This window comes from Lipophrys pholis, assembly GCF_963383615.2.
Source record: "Lipophrys pholis genome assembly, chromosome: 7".
Lineage (NCBI taxonomy): Eukaryota > Metazoa > Chordata > Actinopteri > Blenniiformes > Blenniidae > Lipophrys > Lipophrys pholis.
The window spans coordinates 9,129,449-9,150,311 of NC_137638.1; the positions used below are offsets into that span (position 1 = coordinate 9,129,449).

A 20,863-nucleotide genomic window follows, 5' to 3' on the forward strand; every position below is an offset into this window, starting at 1 on the left:
AAGGCACACCAGACGTTCTCTCACCTCTCTTCAGCTCTCCAGTTGAGTCCCCCCTGAGTCATCCCTCAGAGTCTTTACTCCACGTCTCATTTCTGACAGGAGCGTCGTGTTGGGATTTATGGTTGGTTATTAGCGTATAATTACTGTAAGTAATAGATTACTAAAAGTAATAAATCACTGGAAGTAATTTATGAAAAATTGAAATTATTAATGGAAGTAAACGGTCATTTACTCATTAACAACTCCTAAAGTAATTAAATAATTACTTTAAAAAAAATAAAATAAAAATTATCAAAAATATTTTTTAATATTTTATTTTTATTAATTTGCATAAATTTGTTATTTATGTATTAATAATAAATCGGGGCACCACCAGATAAACTGGATATAGCTAATACCAAAATATCAGTCTCGTTTGTAAAAAGTTTATTTAAGTTAGTTAATATTTCTGCATAAAATATAACAATCTTAAATAGAATGGAAGGTGTGAGATCCGAGCACAGACTGTTACAAACCAGTGAATTGTCAACAATAAATACACAATAATCACCAAGAAGCGTACAATTCAGCTAACAGGCGTTTATTAATAAAAATGTATTAATTCATAAATAATTCGGAAATCATCTCATAAATCAACACATTCAAATAGCAAACGACATCTAACACGGAGATCTAATCTATTAAATAGCAAACACTATGTACAAAGAGTGTGTGTGTGTGTGTGTGCGTGCGTGCGTGCGTGCGTGCGTGCGTGCGTGACGAGGGGGTGTGATGACCTCGAACGTCCACCAGGTGGAGGCAGACGTCCTCGGGTCAATGTGAGGGGGTGTAATGACCTCGGACGTCCACCAGGTGGAGGCAGACGTCGGCGGGTCACTGCGGTGACTGTGACGACCACTAGGGGCGTGCGGCGGCGGGCAGATGGAGAGCGCAATGACTTGATGTGTCCACCCGGTGGATGTCAAGAGGGATTGCGATGACCCACGCGACCACTAGGGGCGTTTGACTCGCTCTTTCTGGGGACGCGGCGGTTGCTTAGCGGCCAGATAAACAAGACGTCCGTCGAGCGAGCGTGCGCGAGGGCGGTCTCGGAGCGAGTTAGTCTACTGAGGGCGTAACGAACGGGCGGTTCCGTTGGCCCGGTTCTGAGCACCTGAGTCCTAAGTGGAGGTCGGTTCCTGCAGTTAGAACTCTTGTGATCAAGGCAGATCTGCTCTGCAGCAGCTGACATGCAGTTGGTGCTACATGCAGAGGTGAGCTTATCTCGATCAGATAAGGGGGGAGCAGGGCTGCGAGGAGATCCGGGTTAGTGGAGAAAGGGGGAGAATGAGAGAGGATGAAGACAAGAGAAAGACAGAGAATTCTGACGACGCTCGGTTCTGAACCCTGGTTCCTCCACACAGAGCTCCCAGTGGGCCTGGAGCTCACTTGGACCTCTGGTTCTGAGGTGGAAAACCAGAGTTCTGGACTTGGTGCGCGTGAATGCGCATACACAAACAACATGAGATGCTGCTGCCTTCTGAGTGGCACATGGAAACACATTGCATTTTCAACAGAACATCATTCTAACTATCCTCTGCCCAGACAAAAGCTCTCACCCTTATAGTTCTTTGGTGCTGGACAGCACAGTCCGTGGTGCTGTTGGTTCTGGGAGGCTGTGGTAACTGGTTGTTACCGGCTCTGAATTCAGAGGCCTGGCTCCAGCTGCAGCAGTGGACAGCTGAGAGGATGGTTTTGGAGAAGAGGCGACACTGGCTCTGGTCTCCAGAGTCCCCCCAAAACAGGAAAAGTAGAGGAAAACAGAAGATGTAGTCCAAACTGGGTCCTGCTCGTCCAGCTGGCTGGCGTTGGTGTTTCTTCTGTTCTTTTGCTCTCTTTACCATCCTGAGGAGGGAAAGCGATGTCTCTCCCTCGATGGTCAGTTGAGAAGCTGAGAGATTTGATAGAAAGTGAGTCTCACCAACTTCAGTTTGGACCCCTGTGGTGTCCGGGTCGGATTCAAGCATCCTCATTGGCCACTTCCGGGGTCTGGCTCGCTCCCCTGCTGTTTTATGGCCTATCCATTGTTGCTGGTGTTTTCCTTTCGGTGGAAAAACCTCTGGAATAGTTCATGGAATCTTCAGCCCCCAACATCGTGAAGTCGAGTATTAATGTTGGTCGGCGCTTCCAAACTATACACATTTTAGGAATTAAGTTCACTTGTTCCTCATGCGGCACATTGAAAAGTGATGAGGAGACATCTTTGAGGTGACTGGAGACAAGAATGATGGGTCTGGTCAAAGACATTCGTGGAAAGTCATTTTCTACATCCGCCTTAAATAAGAAACATAAATAGATAAATATATATACATACTGGTCATCCAGCCATCTGAATCATGAGTGATGAAACTGGAACTGACCAGTCATGCGGTCGCAAACATTCATCGGAATCTGAAACCTTGGTAACAAGTTCATTCATGTGGCCGAAAACCAGGAAGTTCGTCGATTGGGAAAGTTCACATTAAAAACAAGAGACAGCCAAACCATTTAGACCTGCGTGAATCCAATGAGCCAACACGCAAACAAAACCAATGCCCGTGAGGTCACTATCATCATTTAACCCACGAGGGCCCGCGCAGGCGTCGCCGTCAATCTAAGATGACGTCTTTATTTACGCTTCAACATGGATTTAAACTGACCCGCCCACAGAAGGCCGGGGTCGGCTCCAGCACCCCGCGACCCTCAACTGGATAGGCGGGTTTCAATAGCTGGGATGAACACATGAAACGCAACGACACGAGGGTTCTTCACATCAGGAATACATTTTTTACGTAATTCACCCGATATAACGATTCAGATCTGAGACACTTGAAGTCACTACTCGCCCACAAGAAAAGTAAGAATTATGTCTCATGTGGGTCTCTCCAGTAAGAGGAACTGCTTTACTTCTGTGTGCCTCATTATTATCTTTTTTTTTTTTTTCCCGTGACGAAGCCAGCGTACACATTTTCCTCGCACGCTTCACCGTTTGAAACCTTTCTCAAGAAATCCTGAAAAAAAAAAAGTGGAATTTACACACCGATTTTTACATATTTCAAATGAAGTTAATGTGAATGTAGAGATAACGTTTTACAATTATGGTTATTGTGCAGATGAGAATCCTTTTCGGAAATGAAAGTGCAAAAATGATGGCCGTTTCTGATGGATGTTGATGCACGGATGTTTATCGACTTCAAACTTGCCTCTCTTCCTCGATGGGACGATCCCAATGAGTTCGCATTGACAGACACATTCCTCCCACTTGAACGCAGCATGTAAACACACACAGCTCGGAAAGAAATCCCATTTTATTTAAACACGATTTTTTTTTTATTTTATTGAATGAAGCAGCACAAAATTACAAATGTTGACAGAATACTTCAAATTGTATAAAATGTAGCAGTACCAAAGGAAACATGGAGACTGTACTGGCTAAATTAAAAGGTTTAATGTGCAAATAACAAAAGATAAGACATAGTGTTGTTGACCTTGGGTAACGCTATGGTAAAGAAATGCCGGCCTATTAAGGGAAAAAAAAAAAAAAAAAAAAGCCAGCAACTTGCAAATTCTTATGAAACTAAAGTGTGTTGTCAGTTTTGTATTAAAAGTAATGTAACAATCTCATGAGGTTCACACATTCAGCTTCACAAAAACCTAAAAATTAAAAAAAAAACAACCCTAACAATTTAGACACATACATTTGGAGAATAAACACTACTGGAAGACCAAGTTAGAAATGGAGTTTGTTCTACTGTGTGCAGCCAAGAAACGTGTAATTCAATTTAAAAACACAAGTTATTCTCAACACAGATAGCAAGTGTTGCAAGTCAGGAAGAAGACGCCATCAGACATGGCAGAAAAATGTGTGTGTTTCGGGAGTGCTTGTGCACTGTGACTCGTGCGTGTGAGGCCCAACTGGAGTGTCAGTGCTTCCTGCCTCTGATAGGTTATCTCTCTTTCTCACACACACACACACACACACACACACACACACACACACACACACACACACACACACACACACACACACACACACACACACACACACACACACACACACACACACACACACACACACACACACACACACACACACACACACACACACACACACACACACACACACACACACACACACACACACACACACACACACACACACACACACACACACACACACACACACACACACACACACACACACTTCTGGTGCTCATGGCAAATGGACACTTGTTAATACTGCTGGCAATGCAGTGCTTAGATAGGCACAGAGTTTGTTTCCTGTTGGCCAGCCGCCCCCCGTCCCCCCCGCCCACGGCAGGTGAGACACATCAGCTGGACGCCGGTTCTTTCCTCTGGTGCTGGAGCATGTCCGTCACACTCACGATGTCCTCCTCGGGGACCTGCGGAAGACAAGCAACAGTGATTTAGTGGCAGTGAACACACCGTGCGCGTTAGGAAGGCTTCAGGCTCATTTGGCTGTGAGCACTATTCCATCAGCTGATGTCGGGGTTACCGCTTTTATTTCACAGGCGCTGCAAGCAAGTGGATGAGGCCGGTGTCAAATTAGAAGACCGTGGTGCTGTGTTTCAAATGATTATACACCACAATTCTGTCTCAGGTGGGGTGTGTGGTAGCGTCTTTCATTGGGACTTTATTGTGTTTTAGGATTCTGAAATCTCTGCAAGCCTCAGAAAACGGCCCTGATGATCAAAGCAACACCAAAACGATAGTTTGCCGCTTAACAAGGAGAGAAAACACTGGACCACCTCCACGTTCTTCGTCTACTTTCATACCACATTCCCTCTCAATACATGCTACCAGTTCAACAGCTTGAGTCTTGAGATGCTTCATTTCCTGGAAGTATTGAAACGGAACAATACTGCCATGATAGCCTTTAAATGTAAACTTTTTCTTTGTTGTCGTGCAGAGTATACTTTTAATAAAAAAAAGTCTGTATTTTAGCAAAACCAAACAATCAGTTGTGAAATGTACTACAATCTCAACATGAGAATTAATAAAGCAGAATACAGTGAAATGTTTAAAAAATTCTCTGAAAGCCGTTGTATTATGCACGTTTTAGAAACTCACCGGACGGCAGGGTTGTGTCCACTACTCTTAAGAAGTTTATTTAAAATAAAAATCTATGACCCTTTCTTGGAGGTTGATCGGCCAAATGGGAGCCTCTTGTAGAGGGTTTGACTTATGTTTGTCACCCCCGACTTAAAGGATTTCACATTAAGACCCCCCCCCCCTCTCGGAGGCACTGAGCTGTGGCTGCCTCAAGGATGGACGGCTGTCTTTATGGTGACATGTCGACATCCAACTAAGTCTCTCTTTTAATTATCAGGTGATCAGGTTGATGAGTCAAGTTCCACCTCGTAGTGTTTTACTGAAGGAGGCACTGAAGTAAAAAGCAACGGGACAATTTCTGAGGGAGCAACACGCTGACTACAGATACATGGAATAAAAGTTTTTACTGTGGTTGGAAACAACTTGCTGCCAAAGAGTTTACTTATTATTAAGCCTTCTAAAGTGAGTTTCTTTGTTTTATTTCTCCATTTTTGGGGTTTCTTTTGTCTCGTCTATTCTTGACCAGAGAATCATTTGTGAAGACGAGCTACAGAAAAGATCCAATAGCGATAAAAAAAAAAAAATCCAGATCTTCAAGGTTCCCGCTCTCCATTAAAACCAGTGCAACTCTATTTTCTCCTCCTGTTTGCTTGACGTCAGCTGGAATTTCCCCTGAGACTTTATTCAAGGTAATCATGATTGATACAGAAAAATATGAAGCAGCCAGTCACACCTCCCATCACCCACGTGGTTTTGCACATGCTCAAATGACCTCGTCTTACTTTGTTCAGCTTTAGGAAATTATCTCTTGTTTCAGTTAAGCGATTTTGCAAAAGACTGCATGACACAGCAGATTATCAATATGATTCCCAAAGTCTTATTTAAAGGAAGTTTTTGTCTTGGTGCCGTTTCTCTTGCCGTTAATGTAAACCGGCTGTAACCGTGACTTATTAACTTCACTTTTGTATTTTCAGAGCGCGACTGCACGGGAGCAGCTTATTGCAGTTCAGACAATATACATGTGCAGCCTTCGTTTTCTGCGTCTCTTCAGCTTCAAAGTGATGAGAAAATATCAACAGCCTCACAGCGACAAGAACCACAAACAGAACAAAACAGACGACGTAACCCAAGGATGTCAGATCGCACACCGAGATGACGGCATCACAACTGAATGCTTTAAAGAATTTATCTAGTCGAAGAACGGAGGAGGCCGATTCACTGACGCATACTCTGATAACCTTCTACAGAATTATGAAGAAATGACCCCGCGTTAAACATTCTTCGTAATCTTTAAATTGCCCTCAGGTTGCATAAGACGCCTTTAACCTTTCCCTTTACAAAGAAGCAAAGTAAGAACAGCATGTCAAAATCTATGACTAATATATGCACAAATTCAAATGTTCTTTATGTATATGGATAAGCTTTGATAAAGAGGCAGCAAAAACGCTTTAAGCAGAATGAAGCTTGCTCTGGAAAATACAGAGTGAGAGACCAGGACTTTTTCCAGGGGTAAAAAAAAAACTATGATCAAACTTCAGCATGTTGACTTAAACTTGAACGGACGAGAGCCATAGAGACGTGTACAAACCGCCAATATGTCAAATCCTGCACTAATTCTAACAACATATACTGTCAGGAGGCTTTCAGAGTGCAAATCTAATGTGAGCACATCAGACTCTTTAAATTCGTAGTCGTCTTTAGAAGTAATTTTCTCTAAAAAGGTTTGAAGGAGCTCCACAAAAACACAGAAGAAAACAGTTTAAAAGATACGAGGGTGAACGTTTTTTTCTTCTTGTTCTTTTAAAGTATAGAGGCTTTCTGAGGATACTGATGATCATGATACCGAACAGAAAACACAAAGTACCTAGCGCTGAAAACGGCTTCCTCCATTAACCATCTTAATGTCCAAGCTTGTTTAGGTTATTTTGTATTTTAAAACCCTTTATATATATATATTGAACATTTGGACGGTAAGACGAGATTTAAACTACACATTTAAGAAATGAATGAAATGTACCTTCCAGCAGAGTTCACACCATTTTTACCATAAAAACCGTAGCTTGATATGCAATGATTATTTGTGTTATCAGACTTTTTAAGTTGTGTGCCTTTAAACAATAAAAAGTGTCTGCAGTAAAAACCTCCTGAATATGATTTGAAATCACTTGTATGTAAACATGAATACTAAGAATAACAAACAGGTCCAAAAATGCAATGAAGAAGAGGAAGAAGAAGAAGAAGAAGAAGAAGAAAAAAAAAAAAAAAGGTTAAACAACTTCAAGCCAAACCATAAAAAAAAAAAAAGAAGTAATTTTGATTCTCCACAGTCCAGAAAACCTCTAAATACTTCCTAATACCAACAATCATATGAAATGCTTGTTCGATAACTTCTTGATTGCAAATCCATTATATATAACAATGATTCAATGTCTGTCTGAATTGACCACATTCCAGAGGTGTGACGGCCGAGCTCCTCCGGTACAGGGACTCACCAGAGCGTGGTCGAAGCTGAAGGTGCTTATGTAATAGGCAGAAATGTCGCTGTCAGCGAGAGGCTGCGATATCTGGGCCACTATCCCACATTCATCTGGGAAAAGAATGAGGAAGAGACTCAGTATCACAATCACGGGATTTGATTTCTCTCTGACTGGTTCAGTCATCAAACGCCAACATTTCTAAGAAGTTGAGGATCTAACAGATGACAGCTCGAAACGACTGGCTGCATTTTAAGTGTGAGCGGCCTCACCGAAGCCCAGAGGTTGTCCCCCTATACGAACCATCCTCCACAGCTCCCCGGAGGAGCTGGTGAAGAGAAGGTCTGCAGGAAACCTGAGGGGGAAAAAAAAAGATAAAACTATTGGTTTCCACCAAGCAACAAAGTGCAAACGGAAGAACGTCCACTTCAAGCAAACACTATATGACAATCTGTGAACGTAAATACAGCCTCTGCTGTTAAGACATAAGACATAGTATGGATACTTCAGTGGGTCAGAGGCTATTTGATTTTTGTATGTGAAGGATTATTATTACACCATATTGCTTCCAGACCTCTTGTTCTCCCTCTCTGAGAATAATGTAGTAAAAGTGGCCTTTTATTTTAAAATTGTATTGTGACGCGGCATGACAATCCAGCCCACTTACTGTCTCTGAGCCTCGGTGTCCATCACTAGTGAGATGTATCCATCGATGAGCGAGAAGGAGAAGAACTTGATACAGTCCAAGTTCTGGCCCGGAGACGACTGGCTGTCCTCTTTAGGACTACAGAAAGGAGAAAGAAATAACAGGTTTTTTTTTATAATGAATGATTCTTTATCCTTAACTTACGACTGAAAACAACAGCCTCAAGCCTGAACCGGCTTCCACTTTGTATGGTGTGCTGCCCTCTAGTGCTGCAAGAGGGTCTTGCAGCTGGGAGTTTAGAAAAGGAAGCCTGACCTGCTGGAATAGAAGAGGACGTCGATGAGGGTGGTAGCGATGGACGGCAGCGTGTCCGGGTCCAGAGACATGACACAGAACTGGTTCAGGGGGATCAGCACCGGGTGAACTGTAGGGTGGATGGCTGCAAACAACAACAACAGCAGCGCTTAACTAAAGAAAAGTGAGCGCGCCCAAAATGCAAATGTGAGATGAAACTATCCGTCTGGGGACTTTCTGTTTGGAGTTTGCATGTTCACCCTGGGTGCTCCAGTTTCTCCCCACAGTCAATAAATAATGGATGTTTTTAACACCTGTATTCCACTTACCTATATTCAGTTGATTTTATATTCTTGAGTTTTATTTATTCCCATGCTGTTTAATCTCATTTCTACATGTTTTTCATTGTAGTTAATGTAAATCATGTTGAATTCCCTTGTTGATAAATTATACTACACAATTTTGCCTTGCCTTATTCTAATGTTTTTTCTTATCAATTTAATTTACTTGTTAATAGTTAAGTATTTATTGGAGTTTTATCAACCTATTCAAATTCAACATTCCTTTTGTTCTTTTCCCCAACGGAAACAGATTTAGTTGATCGGACCCGTTTTGCTATTTTTCTTTTCAAACCGTGTCTGCCAAGGTTTCCCATCCCGATTTTGATCTGATTTCCCAGCCTTTCCGGTAAAAACAGGGAAACTGTTGACAGTATAGTTGCCTCACATACTGTATGGTGTTGACAGATGCATACATTTTAGAGATCGTGAAAGAGTGGCTGTGTTTTTTTTTTGTTTTCTTTAGGAAGTCCTCTTTGTACAACATGATCTGGACTGTATAGTGATGTAAACATTTTATGTGAAGGAAGCAGCACTGCAGCACGACTCAAACAGACAAACCCCACATTGTTTCATTGTGTATTGTAACTTGGTATTATCTTTGTTACCTCAGGGACAAGCGTCCAAAAAGCTATACGTTCCTCTTACCAACAGTAGATCATTACATGCATGCTTCATAAAGTCATCGGTTTAGTCGGGTTATCCCTGTAGACCTCGTACGTCTTATTCCAATTGTTGCCTGTAGCTCACATACCGTAATATGTTCGCAAGTTCTGGAAATGACATGATGGGATCTCCAAAGAGCCCACTGTTTCTGACCTGCACATGTAACAAACGCCCAAAATCTGCTCTCATGCAAAACTCATACTTTAATCAGGTTATCAAATTACATGTGGAGATGTTAAAAATAAATAAAGCTTAGGCTACTAAAAAGAACACACTCTTTTTTTTTTTTTTTTTAATCATGGAAAGATGATATTGAGATGTTTCTCTCTTGACAAAATACATGAAAATATGGACTCTATATCTCCGTTTTTCCAATTCATCATTTTATCTAAGCCACAGTGTTTGTGTGCAAGTTTGATGTAGGAGTATGAAAAAATTCACGAATCAAATGTGATTATTGTTTGTGGTTTGAAAGCACTGCTCAGAGGAGGCATTGAACCCAAAACGCCAAAGTCTCACGTACCGTCTTTGCCGTTCTTCTGGAGACCGTTGGCGACATCCTGTGAGTGCACGGGTACAGACTCTCCTCCTTCCTCCTTGTAAATATTGAACTCCTCCTCCAGTGTGCTGATGACCACAGACAGGTCTTTCTCTCTTATCTGTCGAAGATAAATCATGATGGTGCAGAGAAATATGAACAAACCGTACCTGCAAACTTGTTCATGCATAGACGGCGTTCACTGCTGCTCTCGTTTTTAGTGAGGAAACACTTCAGACTGCACGTCAACCATTAATATAGTTGCTGACACAAACGTCTGCCGGGGTGTTTAGTTTTTTTCGCCCGCTTAACATATCGCTAACGTTTCAGTGCCCTCAGCTCTGTTGGGAGTTAATGCCTTCGCCGAAAACTTGGCGAGTGGACAAAATTGCACGCCCCGTGACGTCTGGCAGACCTCAGCAGGTGAAAGTTTCACTGTGAAATTACAGGTCTGGAGTTCACAGAGCATTTAAGGAGTTTAAAAAGTGACTCCGAACGTCTCCGACTAATACAACAGCGGGTTTTCAGGGAACGCGTCTTTGACTGGCCAGATGAAAGCAGAACTAACTCACCAGGATGAAGTCGGTCTGATAAGTGGAGAGCATGAAGACAGAGACGTGCTGCTGGGCCAAGGGGGCGATGACCGACTTGGCGATCTTGGTCACGCCGACGGCCTGGGAGCTGCTGGAGGTGTTGCCGTTGGAGACCACGTTGAGCGGCAGCCAGATGGAGCCCTCCACCTGGAGGTGCTCCGAAGGCTGCAGCTCTGCGTGGAGGTGGAGAGGAGGGGAGGAAAACGGGTGGTGAGGGTGGCAATACAGCAAATAGAGACCACCAGTCCTCCCTGATCATCTTTAAAGGAGCAGCAGCTCTATCTTATGGGATCCCGCACACCCTGCGCATCACCTGGAAGGAGATATAAACTCCAATATTAAGACGGAAAAAACTGCTTCCAACCCAACGTACCAAATCTGATCTTATCGGAATAATCTTCATAAGATGATACAAAGGATGAAGCGCAGGTGGTTTGAACCATACAATATGGTTTCAATAAAGAACAACATAGATTACAGGCTGTGACATTGTTCAACTAATCATTCTCTAACGTGTAATTCATTCAGAAAAGCTAAAAAAAAATAAGAATTCCTTTAAAAACCACACAACTTACTAATAACAGTCCAAAAACAACAAAGCAGTTGAGAACATTTACTTAACTTTGCTCCATTACTGTGTCCAGAATGTGGTTTGGCATTGAAAAAAATGAAAAACATCCTTCAACCTCAATAGTCTTTTGGAATTTAGAAAATATGATTTGAAAAAAACAAACAAAAAAACAAACATTTGTTCCTAGAGAGCTTTGAAAGACATATTTTTGTAATTTCAAAAGCTAGAAATGTTTCTCTCGCTATTTAACTTTTCCAGGAGTTTCACGATTGAAGGAACACTACATTTCCCACTGACGGGACTTTGTACCAGATATACGACTTGATGTGCTCTAAAATAGAACGTAACCTAGCAATACCATTCTTTTAACAGCACCTTATGGAAAACAAACTTTATACTCTTCATATATACACACTCAGGTAATGACACGCAGGTAAAGCCCTGTGTACAATAAAACATGCTTCTTCCTGTTGCTGCCTCATCACACTGAGAATATCACAAACACACACACACACACACACACGCAGACTTCCTGTCTCCCACCTGTTACCTCCGCCGTACAGACATAAACCGACCCTTCTCTTTTTAACTGCAGGTGAAAGTTATTCCCAGGAGAGGCCGGCAGCACCTCCAGCACTGCAAGATGCTGAAATGTGACTTGACAGCGGCGCATTTCGCAAACAGGGGGGGTCTTGTTGGGTTGTAAAGAGGGTCAAAGTTTAAATGGGTTATATTCTAAGGATGTGTGGCTGTCGCATCCCGAGTCTCGGTGCTCAACGGGAGACCAGAACAAAACCCAAATATGATGTTTCATTAATATTCAGCAAACTTAAAAAATTTTATAAAAAAAATCACCAAACAATCCCTACCTTTCCTTTTGTCTTTATTCCCCTTCAGAGGAGCTGCTGTTCTGGTGTGTGTAATTTGTCACAGACGGCCCCTTGTGGCTTCGCTACACCCGCTTTCACCTCTTAAAATAGGCCCTCAGAAAGAGAGCAAGAGAGATAAGGAGTGACGGAGCACCCCTGAGGCAACGTATGCCTTTAACATTGACATCTGGGTGGAAGGACTTCGTGAAAAGTTGCAGGAACAGAAGGAGTGTGCAGGACTGCAGCATATACTTCGACTCAGCCTATAAAGTGTCAGACAAAGGAAATTAATCTGCCGACTAAACAATGACATTTGCAGGTGCTGACCACTGATTTAAAGAATTTTAGTCCTGCTCAAATGACACATTGTGCAGTTATGAGCACCATTTCAATGTATCTACATTTACATAAATTACCTCTGCTATCTTGTACTTTCAGCGCTTGGATGAGCTTTAATTAGCCGACTGGTGTGTTCATTGCACGAAGAGGTTATAATGACCTTAAGAACTTTCAGAATAACAAAAAACAGTCTTATTAGGAGTAACACGATTTAAAAACTAGACTGATGACTGAGCTCCATCTAATTGGCCAAATACTTTGGCCTGCAGAGGGAGAATGTACAGCGCATATAATTATGTAATTTATTGGAAGTCATCAGTTGACAATATTGATATTGAACTTACGATTAATATGTGAAGTCATGTCTAATTTCTAAAGTAATATGAGTGCTTTTGCTTTCACAAAGAAGTAATGAAGAGTATAAAAATTATCCCCAAATCAAACACTTAAATCTGACTGTAAAGTTTGATACTAATGATTTGAAAGAAACAAAGGTCACACCATCATTCGGCGTTCACAGAACCTGTATTTTCTATCACATCAAATAGGAAGTGAGTCAAATATACACACTTTGTAAGTAGATATAAAGAGAACTTCCCTTGTTATAGTGTTACTTCTTCTAAGCACAGTGTTTTGACAGCGTGATACAGTCGATGAAACCATGTAAGGTTTGTGAGGGGAAGCAGGGAAGGAAGGAAGTCACACCACAGTGTTGAAACAACAATTCGAAGATGTGGTTCGGTTTGAGGTGATATCTTCGACTACAACTAAATGTTAAAGGTGATTACTCCTGCAAGGACAAATGGATCGTGTGTACTTAATAATATAAGTGCAAGTGGTCCAGGATTGCGGGAACACAAATATTATTCAATAAAACATAACGTGTTGTACCTTTGAATCCTTCCTCGTCGAGGACGACGGTGTAGTTCTCTGGCGTCTCCGTCAGACTGAAGAACTTGCATCTGAAAGTATGAAAGGAGGACAGGAGTGAGGTTGGAAACAGAAAAAAACCTGAAAGGAGCGAGGGAAAGAGGACAACAGGAGCATTATTCTTTTGCAACCAACTGAAGGCAGTTGAGATCTTCAGAATTTATCTTTTACATATTTAAAAATCTGCTGTTTTTCCAATATGTTGTGCAGCTTAAGTAAAAATACATAAAAAAAAATGGCATATTCATTAAATATGTAACTACTTTATATCCATATTTCATAGTGAATTTACCAACTGAGTAGCAACATAATACATGTTGGGTCGTTGGGCTCACAATAAACCTACAGATTTATGGGTAGGTTGTACTATTATCAAGGAAAAGTAACTCAAACGGACCCTTTTACAATCCTGCAAAGCCAAGCGTGTCAACATGCACATCACATGCATAATTTCAGGAAATTTCAATGTACAGGTTTTTTTTTTTTTTTTTTTTGCGTGGCTCTTTTATAGCTTGTTCTCAGGAAAGAGACACTGTCAATGAATATTTAAATAGACGGTGCAGCTGATACAGCCTGCTGGGGTTAAACATTCACACAAAAACACCGTGACGAAACAGTGGAAACAACACAGTGATGCCAATTTATTATAAGTTCTTCCTTATGAAATGCATTTGCTTTCAAAAGCTGTTTTCTTGGTCTGGCTGGTATTCAATCCTGCTCAATGTTTTCTTTGTGAAATGTTGATAAAGGATAAGCAGGGGAGCGAGCGAGGGGGGGGGGGGGGGGTCCTGTGTGGAGTTTTTCAGGTTGAGAGAAAAAGAAAAACTAAACAGCAAACACACATTTCCTTAGCTTTTGTGGAAAATTTACTCGGCTGTACAAAACAATTCTCTCTCTGGAGGAAGCGATTGGACTGGGGGCAGAATACAGAAAGAACAGAATATATATTTAACCCAAGAGCTGGAGTTGTGCTTGAATTTTTTGCGAAAGTCATCACAGGCTAAAGCCTGTCGAGGCCCGTCCTTCAAAAACTTTGGGTTTTGATTGGAAGTGATGAGTTGTTTCCCTTTCCCATCGATCAGACGAGTAAGTCTACGTATTTAGCAATATATTCACTTTCTACTCAAACTGGCATTTTCACTATTGGTGAACAAAAGCAATGCCTGACTTTCCCATCATCATGAACAATACGCGAGCTGAGGAAATGCCAAAACGATGCATTTTTACTTGAAACCTTGACGTGTAAACGGGGCCTACGTCACAAGACTTAAACATAAAGTGGGTTCACCCTCTATCACTGTGAAGAAAGCAGATTCTATCCACCATCAGCATCACAGCTGAATGGATCCAATAAAAATGTTTGTCCTTCACAATATTTGCAGTCGAGTTAGTAGAGATTCCAATTTGGGGGCAGAGAAGAAGATAAAAGCGGTTTCTGCATGGATGACCTCGCTTTATCTTTGCATCCCTGAAAAAGGATGCGGTGGACACTTCTGTTTCCTCAGAACATCTCCCCGGCCTGCTCCTCTGCTTAGTGGCCAGCTTAAGGGTAGAGGCCCGGGTGAGACTGTCAAACTGCTGACTCAGCAAAAAGTAATCCCTGGCACGAAACAGGATGATCACGCCACCAAAAAACAAAGAGAGAGAGAGAGAGAGAGAGAGGTAACCCTAACTACCAACAGGCTCAGCCAGTCCATTGTGTTTTAATACCCCCTCTCGTTTCCTGCTGACCCTTCACCTTCCTCAGTTCAGTTTCCTGCAGGTAGTGTGTGTGTGTGTGTGTGTGTGTGTGTGTGTGTGTGTGTGTGTGTGTGTGTGTGTGTGTGTGTGTGTGTGTGTGTGTGTGTGTGTGTGTGTGTGTGTGTGTCAGCCTTGCAAGTGAGACTGATCATGTGGGGAACTCTACCGTGCACACTAAGTTTTTAGAGCAAGGTTGGAGATCGTGGTGTTATGCCTGAAAGTAAACCCTAGGGAATTTGAAGGAACCAATAGCAGCAAACAGAAAATATAACAAGGATACCACTTAGCAGGAGCACACAAATCCCAAAATGTTCAAATCTTGCACATAAACTTTCTTCTTTTTGTTCCCTTAATTGCATTTTTCAATAGTTTATGCCAAGAAAGAGAAGATATCCACTGGAATCCAATTTTACTAGGACCACAAAGACACGATCATAGTCTTACCTGAAACCTCCCAAAAAGATAAAGCAACCCAGCAAAGGCAGCAAGTAACTCATCACTTCATAGTACACACTTTGTGCATACAATGGTAAGTCGTCTCATAAGTGGCATGAAATGGTTCCCTATACTCGCAAAGATGTGGCCCAAACAGCTTTTACAAGACACACTGTTGTCTGACTTACGATATTGTACTTCATAGATTATGACAACCTGATTTTTCCGAATAATTTATGTCATTCTGAGCTTGGAATTTCAAACACCAAAGACATCTGAAAAGCAGCAATGTTATGTTATAATATCAACAACTTTGTAACAAACAAACAAGGACTGCACAAGATCAAGTGAAAATGTGTACAATGCGTATTGCAATAACTCTTGTAGATGATGTTGACGTCTTTGTAGATCCTGAGGACTTTACGTTGGATGATTCAGACGACAGAACCGACTTCAAAGTCATTGTCTTGGCGGTCGAACGATGGTTCCATCAGAATTGCATTGCACCGTGTGTTGTCAGCTTTTGGAGAACGTGGCTCTACTGAGAGGCACGCTCTTTAAAAATGCGTGACATAATTTCTGGAGCTATTCCTCGAAGGCATCTTGGCACAGGGAAGGACAAGTTCAAACGCGGGCCAACCAGTCCTGACAAGAAATTGGTTTCGAAGCAGATCCGTCATCTTGAGTCATCATAAAATAACCAAAAAAAACAAAAACAAACCTGATTTCTATTCAACCTTCAACAGCTAATGGTCTGAGAAAGAAATTGCTTCTGATGAAGGGTGATAAAAAAAGAGTGAGCAAAAAAAAAAAAAAAAGATTAGGAAGCAACAGGTATCGAGGGAACGACCGAGCGGGGAAGATGAAAATCGAGCACGCAAGATTGTAGACTTTGATCCAGCAGCAGAAAACAACAGGCGGTAGCAACAGTTGGGAAGTGAGGAACTGGTGTTGTTCAGGCGTTTACAACCGATGCTCCGGCTGAAGCAACATGATAAGGCTGAAGAAAAAAAAAAAAGCCAGGTTGAAAGGACAGAGGAATGAGCCTTGAGGTGCCTTGGTCCAATCATAAGAGGGAAAGTGAGATGTCGGCTACCAGACTTGTGACAAACAATTTATAGATTTTTCAAAGGCTTCTGTTTTGTTGTTTTCTTTCTGTATTAGACAGGGTGGGGGGTGGGGGGGGTTCTAGGAAGTCCTACGGTCCTGTGTAAATAAATGGAGCGAGAGCCTCAACCTTGACAGACCAGTGAAGCAGACAAGTGAAAAACTCCCAACTGGGTTTTTGGCTCAGCAGAGGCATTGTTCCAACATGGGCTCTTGTTAGGCTCTGGGGAGAAGAAAGGAGGACTGTGTGTGCCTGCAGGGCTGCAGCCACAAAGCAGCGAGATACATATACTGGCCCAAAGCTGAGCTTTGATTAGTACAACACCCTTGAGTTTCAGCAACAACTGAGCACAAGGCCGGATTCCAATCTAAGCACACAGAGCACAATCATTAAACTTTTTAGGGCCGGTTGAGGGTTTTTCGACCAGATAGTTCTAGGAACTTTAGTCCCTCGGGGAACAGGAATTTAGAATCAATGGGATTTTATTTTTATTTTGTACAGTTCTAAGAAGAGCTGAATGGCTGCCCTTTTAGTACATGTCAGTACTAAGAGAAACATTTTCAATCTGTTTGCAAAGATGTTTTTTTTTTTTTAGTCCATAATCATGGAAACTTTCTGCTTTCTTCCTCACGTGGGTCAATTACATGTTTAGAAACATACATAAACTGTAAGAATTAGAATTTTCCCAAATTGGGAGAAGACAATTTCATTCATGCTTTCATATTTTTGCTTGGTGTGTATATATATATATATATATATATATGGCTCTCTTTCAATGAAATCAATCCCACAGTTGTGGTTTGTCTAGAACGCTGCTGTCATAATTCTCATCTCAACACCAAGAAAGCAGAGTATATTCCTCCCGTTATCAAATCACTCCACTGGCTCATCATTCCTTTATGAAAACATTACTTTTGCACTGCTGGCAGACGTCATCATATACTTATTCCCCCACCCCACCCCTAAAAATTGGCATTATTAAAGGGTTTTAAAATTACAGAAACACAATTTAAATGCATTAGCACTACTTCATCACAGGGATGACAGTGTGCAGTGTTTCTTCTTATTAAAAACTGAAGTTTTCCCTTTCCACTGTCACTTATGCTTGCTCATGCAGATTTGTTGGATTTCTCTGTGAAAGTGCCCTCAAAGGACTTTGTTGTATTTGGCGCTATATAAATAAAGTTGGATTGAACAAAGATTTAGCTGCAGGCACAGATGCTTGTTACTACAATGCATACAAGGCCTGTTGAGGCCAAAAATACATTTTAGGACCAGAAATCCCCCCCCAAAAAGCAGTAATAAAGACTAAACTGGTTATGTTTGGGTGCACGCATCAGAAGTTTTTGGAACACGTGAAATTTCTGACAGTTCTAATAACTTCTAATAACTGCCCTCGGAAAATCATGATTTATTTCCAGTATCTTAAACTTAGGTGGAACCATTTCTGTCCTTCAGGTGTGCGTACATTTCCCTCCTACTCTGACTATAGATGGAGTGCAGTGCAATTAATGGAAGATACGAATGGATCATGAGCCAACGGCCACTTCAAAGTCCAAAACAGTCTTTAGTAATCACAAATGTTTATACCCTTTCAGAATTCAAATTGGTGTTCTGAAAAAAGCAGCCTCTACATTTTACTTCAGGGGAAACACTCTTTCAAACGTTCCTCAGCAGTTGAGTCAGGAACATCTACGACGTGACACTGATTAACATCCTTGACTGTTTTTACTAAAGCTAGATGAAAGCCTGATCGATATCGAGCCCCATTTACACGCTGATGTTTCAAGTGAAAACAAACCGTTTTGGGGTTTTTGTTTTAGAAAAACTTTGCATTTACACGGCAACGTTTTGAAAATGATATCCGTTTACACGGAAATGGCAGAAATGCTGAAAATGATGTAGTGTTGTAGCTGTAAACACACACGTGTGCAGAGTAGAATACATTTTAAACATTAGCAATGGTGAGTACACATGTGCAGAAAAAGTATTTACAATGGCTGTGGTGTGCATGCCCAGTGGGATCGTTTTCAAAATGTTGCTGCACTTTCAGTTGCTCCAAGCAATGTTGTCGTGTCAGCAGAGGCCCAAAATGCTATGAGAAAGTTTTCCGTTTCCCCTTGAATATGTGCTGTACTCTGTAGCATATTGGTTCATCTCTCTTGCAAAAGCCATTGTTACTTTTTTTGCTTCTGTCCTCTGATGCAGCAAGCACCCATCTGTAGTGGGTGCTGAAAGACTGTCTAACAATGTGCGATAAGCACCGCGGCCAGTGTTCACCTCCTTAAAATTCGACTCAGATCTGCTTTGGGCTCGTTTCATGCGGGGAGCTGTTTTCTCATGAATAGCGGAGGCCTGAAAGAGGGAGATGGCTTAAAACCATCTGGGGCAATCAGGACTGTTTTTCACCTCCCTACCACTGATTGTTTTGAGTTGCTGTGAACTCAATCTTCTCCGCCACTCCCTATTGTACATCAACTATAGTTTAATTGGGTGGGGGGGGGGCAGGAAAAACTAGGCAAAGCACATCGATGCCACATGAGAACAACAACACAAGAAAACAGCCAATGGGGAAATGATACTTTCTTTCTACACCAGAAACATTTCACAGGATTTGCAAACAAACAACAAAAACAACAAAAAACAACACATGAAATCATATGTGTAAATAGAATTTCAAAATACATGAAAACAACTACAATCTGCTAAATATTGAGGGTAATATTATTATCGTAATACCAACTCCCTAGAGCATGAAAGTAGTATTACTGAAATATTGTGAGCTGCATCTTTAAATGCGATGTTTTGCTGCAAGTTGTAAACACAGAAATAATCACAATTAATAAACAGTTCCTCGTGAACTTATAGGGGCGCTAATACACCTGAAATGCGACAAACTCATGAAGACCATCCATCTTTTATATTTTATCAAACTCACTGGAACCTGGGTGCAACCAGGCCTGCCACACACAAAATCACACACACTCACGTCTCCATGCAATTTATATTTTCCAAATAGCCTCATGTCTAAGGTTTTGAACTGCGGGAGCACCCTGAAAAAAAAAACATCCACACGCAGAGAGGCTGTCCAATCCAACTGGGATTGAGCCGAGTGGTCGCACACCATGGTGGAAAAGCTATTCGCAAATGGACACAAGAATTGAAATCATCCCTGTGTCAACTTAAATTGAGAGCAGTGGCTCAGCTTGGCCTTCTGGTTGCTTGAAGACAGATGTCGGGCTCTTCTTGTGGCACTGCTTATGTGGGGCAGTCAGAGGAATAAACAATTACATAACAATGAGAGGAAATCCAGGGATTAACTGAAAACGGGCACTAATGCCAACATGGGGTCTGGACGGCTCGCAATGTGGACACTGGCATTCATCAGGAGAGGTCAAAGGTCAAGGCAGAGCGAGGACCCACCACGAATATGCTTGAAACAGTACTACTGGTGTTCTATATGACTGAACAGCAGGTATTTAACTGGTTATAGGTCTAAGTGATGCATGTGTTGTGCAAGCACCCAGCTAAGGTGAGTAACTACACATGAATTGCAGCGTATCATTCTCAGATGCAGAGAGAGGCACGCTCGGGCACACAGCCCCACAATGGCAGTCAAAGAAAGAGGCGCTGGGGTAGATTCACAGGGAGCCCCCTTACCGTGTCCTGTTCCGGAGGAAGATCAGCTTGATGAGCGGATGAGTGAAATTCACCAGCCCGCTCTTGGATATGCTGGTGACCCGCAGCCTGTGGTCCAGTATGTGTAAGTCCATGTTCTTGTTTGTTTGCGAGCCGCGGTAGTCTCCGCTCCTCCGTGTGCGCGCGCAGAAGAAAACAAACGCCTTCCTCTAGCGGAGCGACACCTTTAAACACGGGGCCGGGACGTGGACATTACCGACGACCGCAGAGCTCCTCGCACGTCCCACGGCTGTGACCGTCTCTCACTGGGGCTGAACGAGGTTGAAAAACATCCAACGCAATTGGAGTCCGGCCCCGCTCAACTACTGTATATTCAAATGGGAGGACCAGCCCCGCAGACGACACGCCCCCTCCCCTTAAAGCTACAGGTCCTTGAACGCCTCACACGTGCATGCGGCGTGTGGCGTCACGACGCAAGACGCATCACCACTTCCGACCCTGAATAATAATAATACTAATAACAATAATAATAATAATAATAATAATAATAATAATAATAATAATAATAATAATTTTATCATTATCATTATTA

The 20,863-nt window shown here is 42.1% G+C and overlaps 1 protein-coding gene across 2 annotated transcripts; it reads right to left on the bottom strand.

Moving 5' to 3' along the window:
- Positions 1-3,309: 3,309 nt before the first annotated feature.
- castor1 (cytosolic arginine sensor for mTORC1 subunit 1) lies at positions 3,310-20,665 on the bottom strand. 2 transcript variants are annotated; one of them, XR_013935498.1, is made up of 10 exons: positions 20,293-20,646; positions 13,311-13,381; positions 10,620-10,813; positions 10,033-10,168; positions 8,527-8,650; positions 8,233-8,349; positions 7,838-7,920; positions 7,584-7,678; positions 4,055-4,421; positions 3,310-3,977 (listed from the first exon to the last, which is right to left on the bottom strand). XR_013935498.1 is itself a non-coding variant. In XM_080468323.1 (9 exons), exons 1-9 carry the CDS (start codon positions 20,403-20,405, stop codon positions 4,350-4,352), a joined length of 1,005 nt encoding a protein of 334 aa, XP_080324449.1. In that variant the 5' UTR covers positions 20,406-20,665; the 3' UTR covers positions 3,310-4,349. The 2 variants fall into 2 exon arrangements, 1 of the variants encoding a protein (XP_080324449.1); XM_080468323.1 differs by having other exon boundaries at positions 3,310-4,421; positions 20,293-20,665.
- Positions 20,666-20,863: the final 198 nt, after the last annotated feature.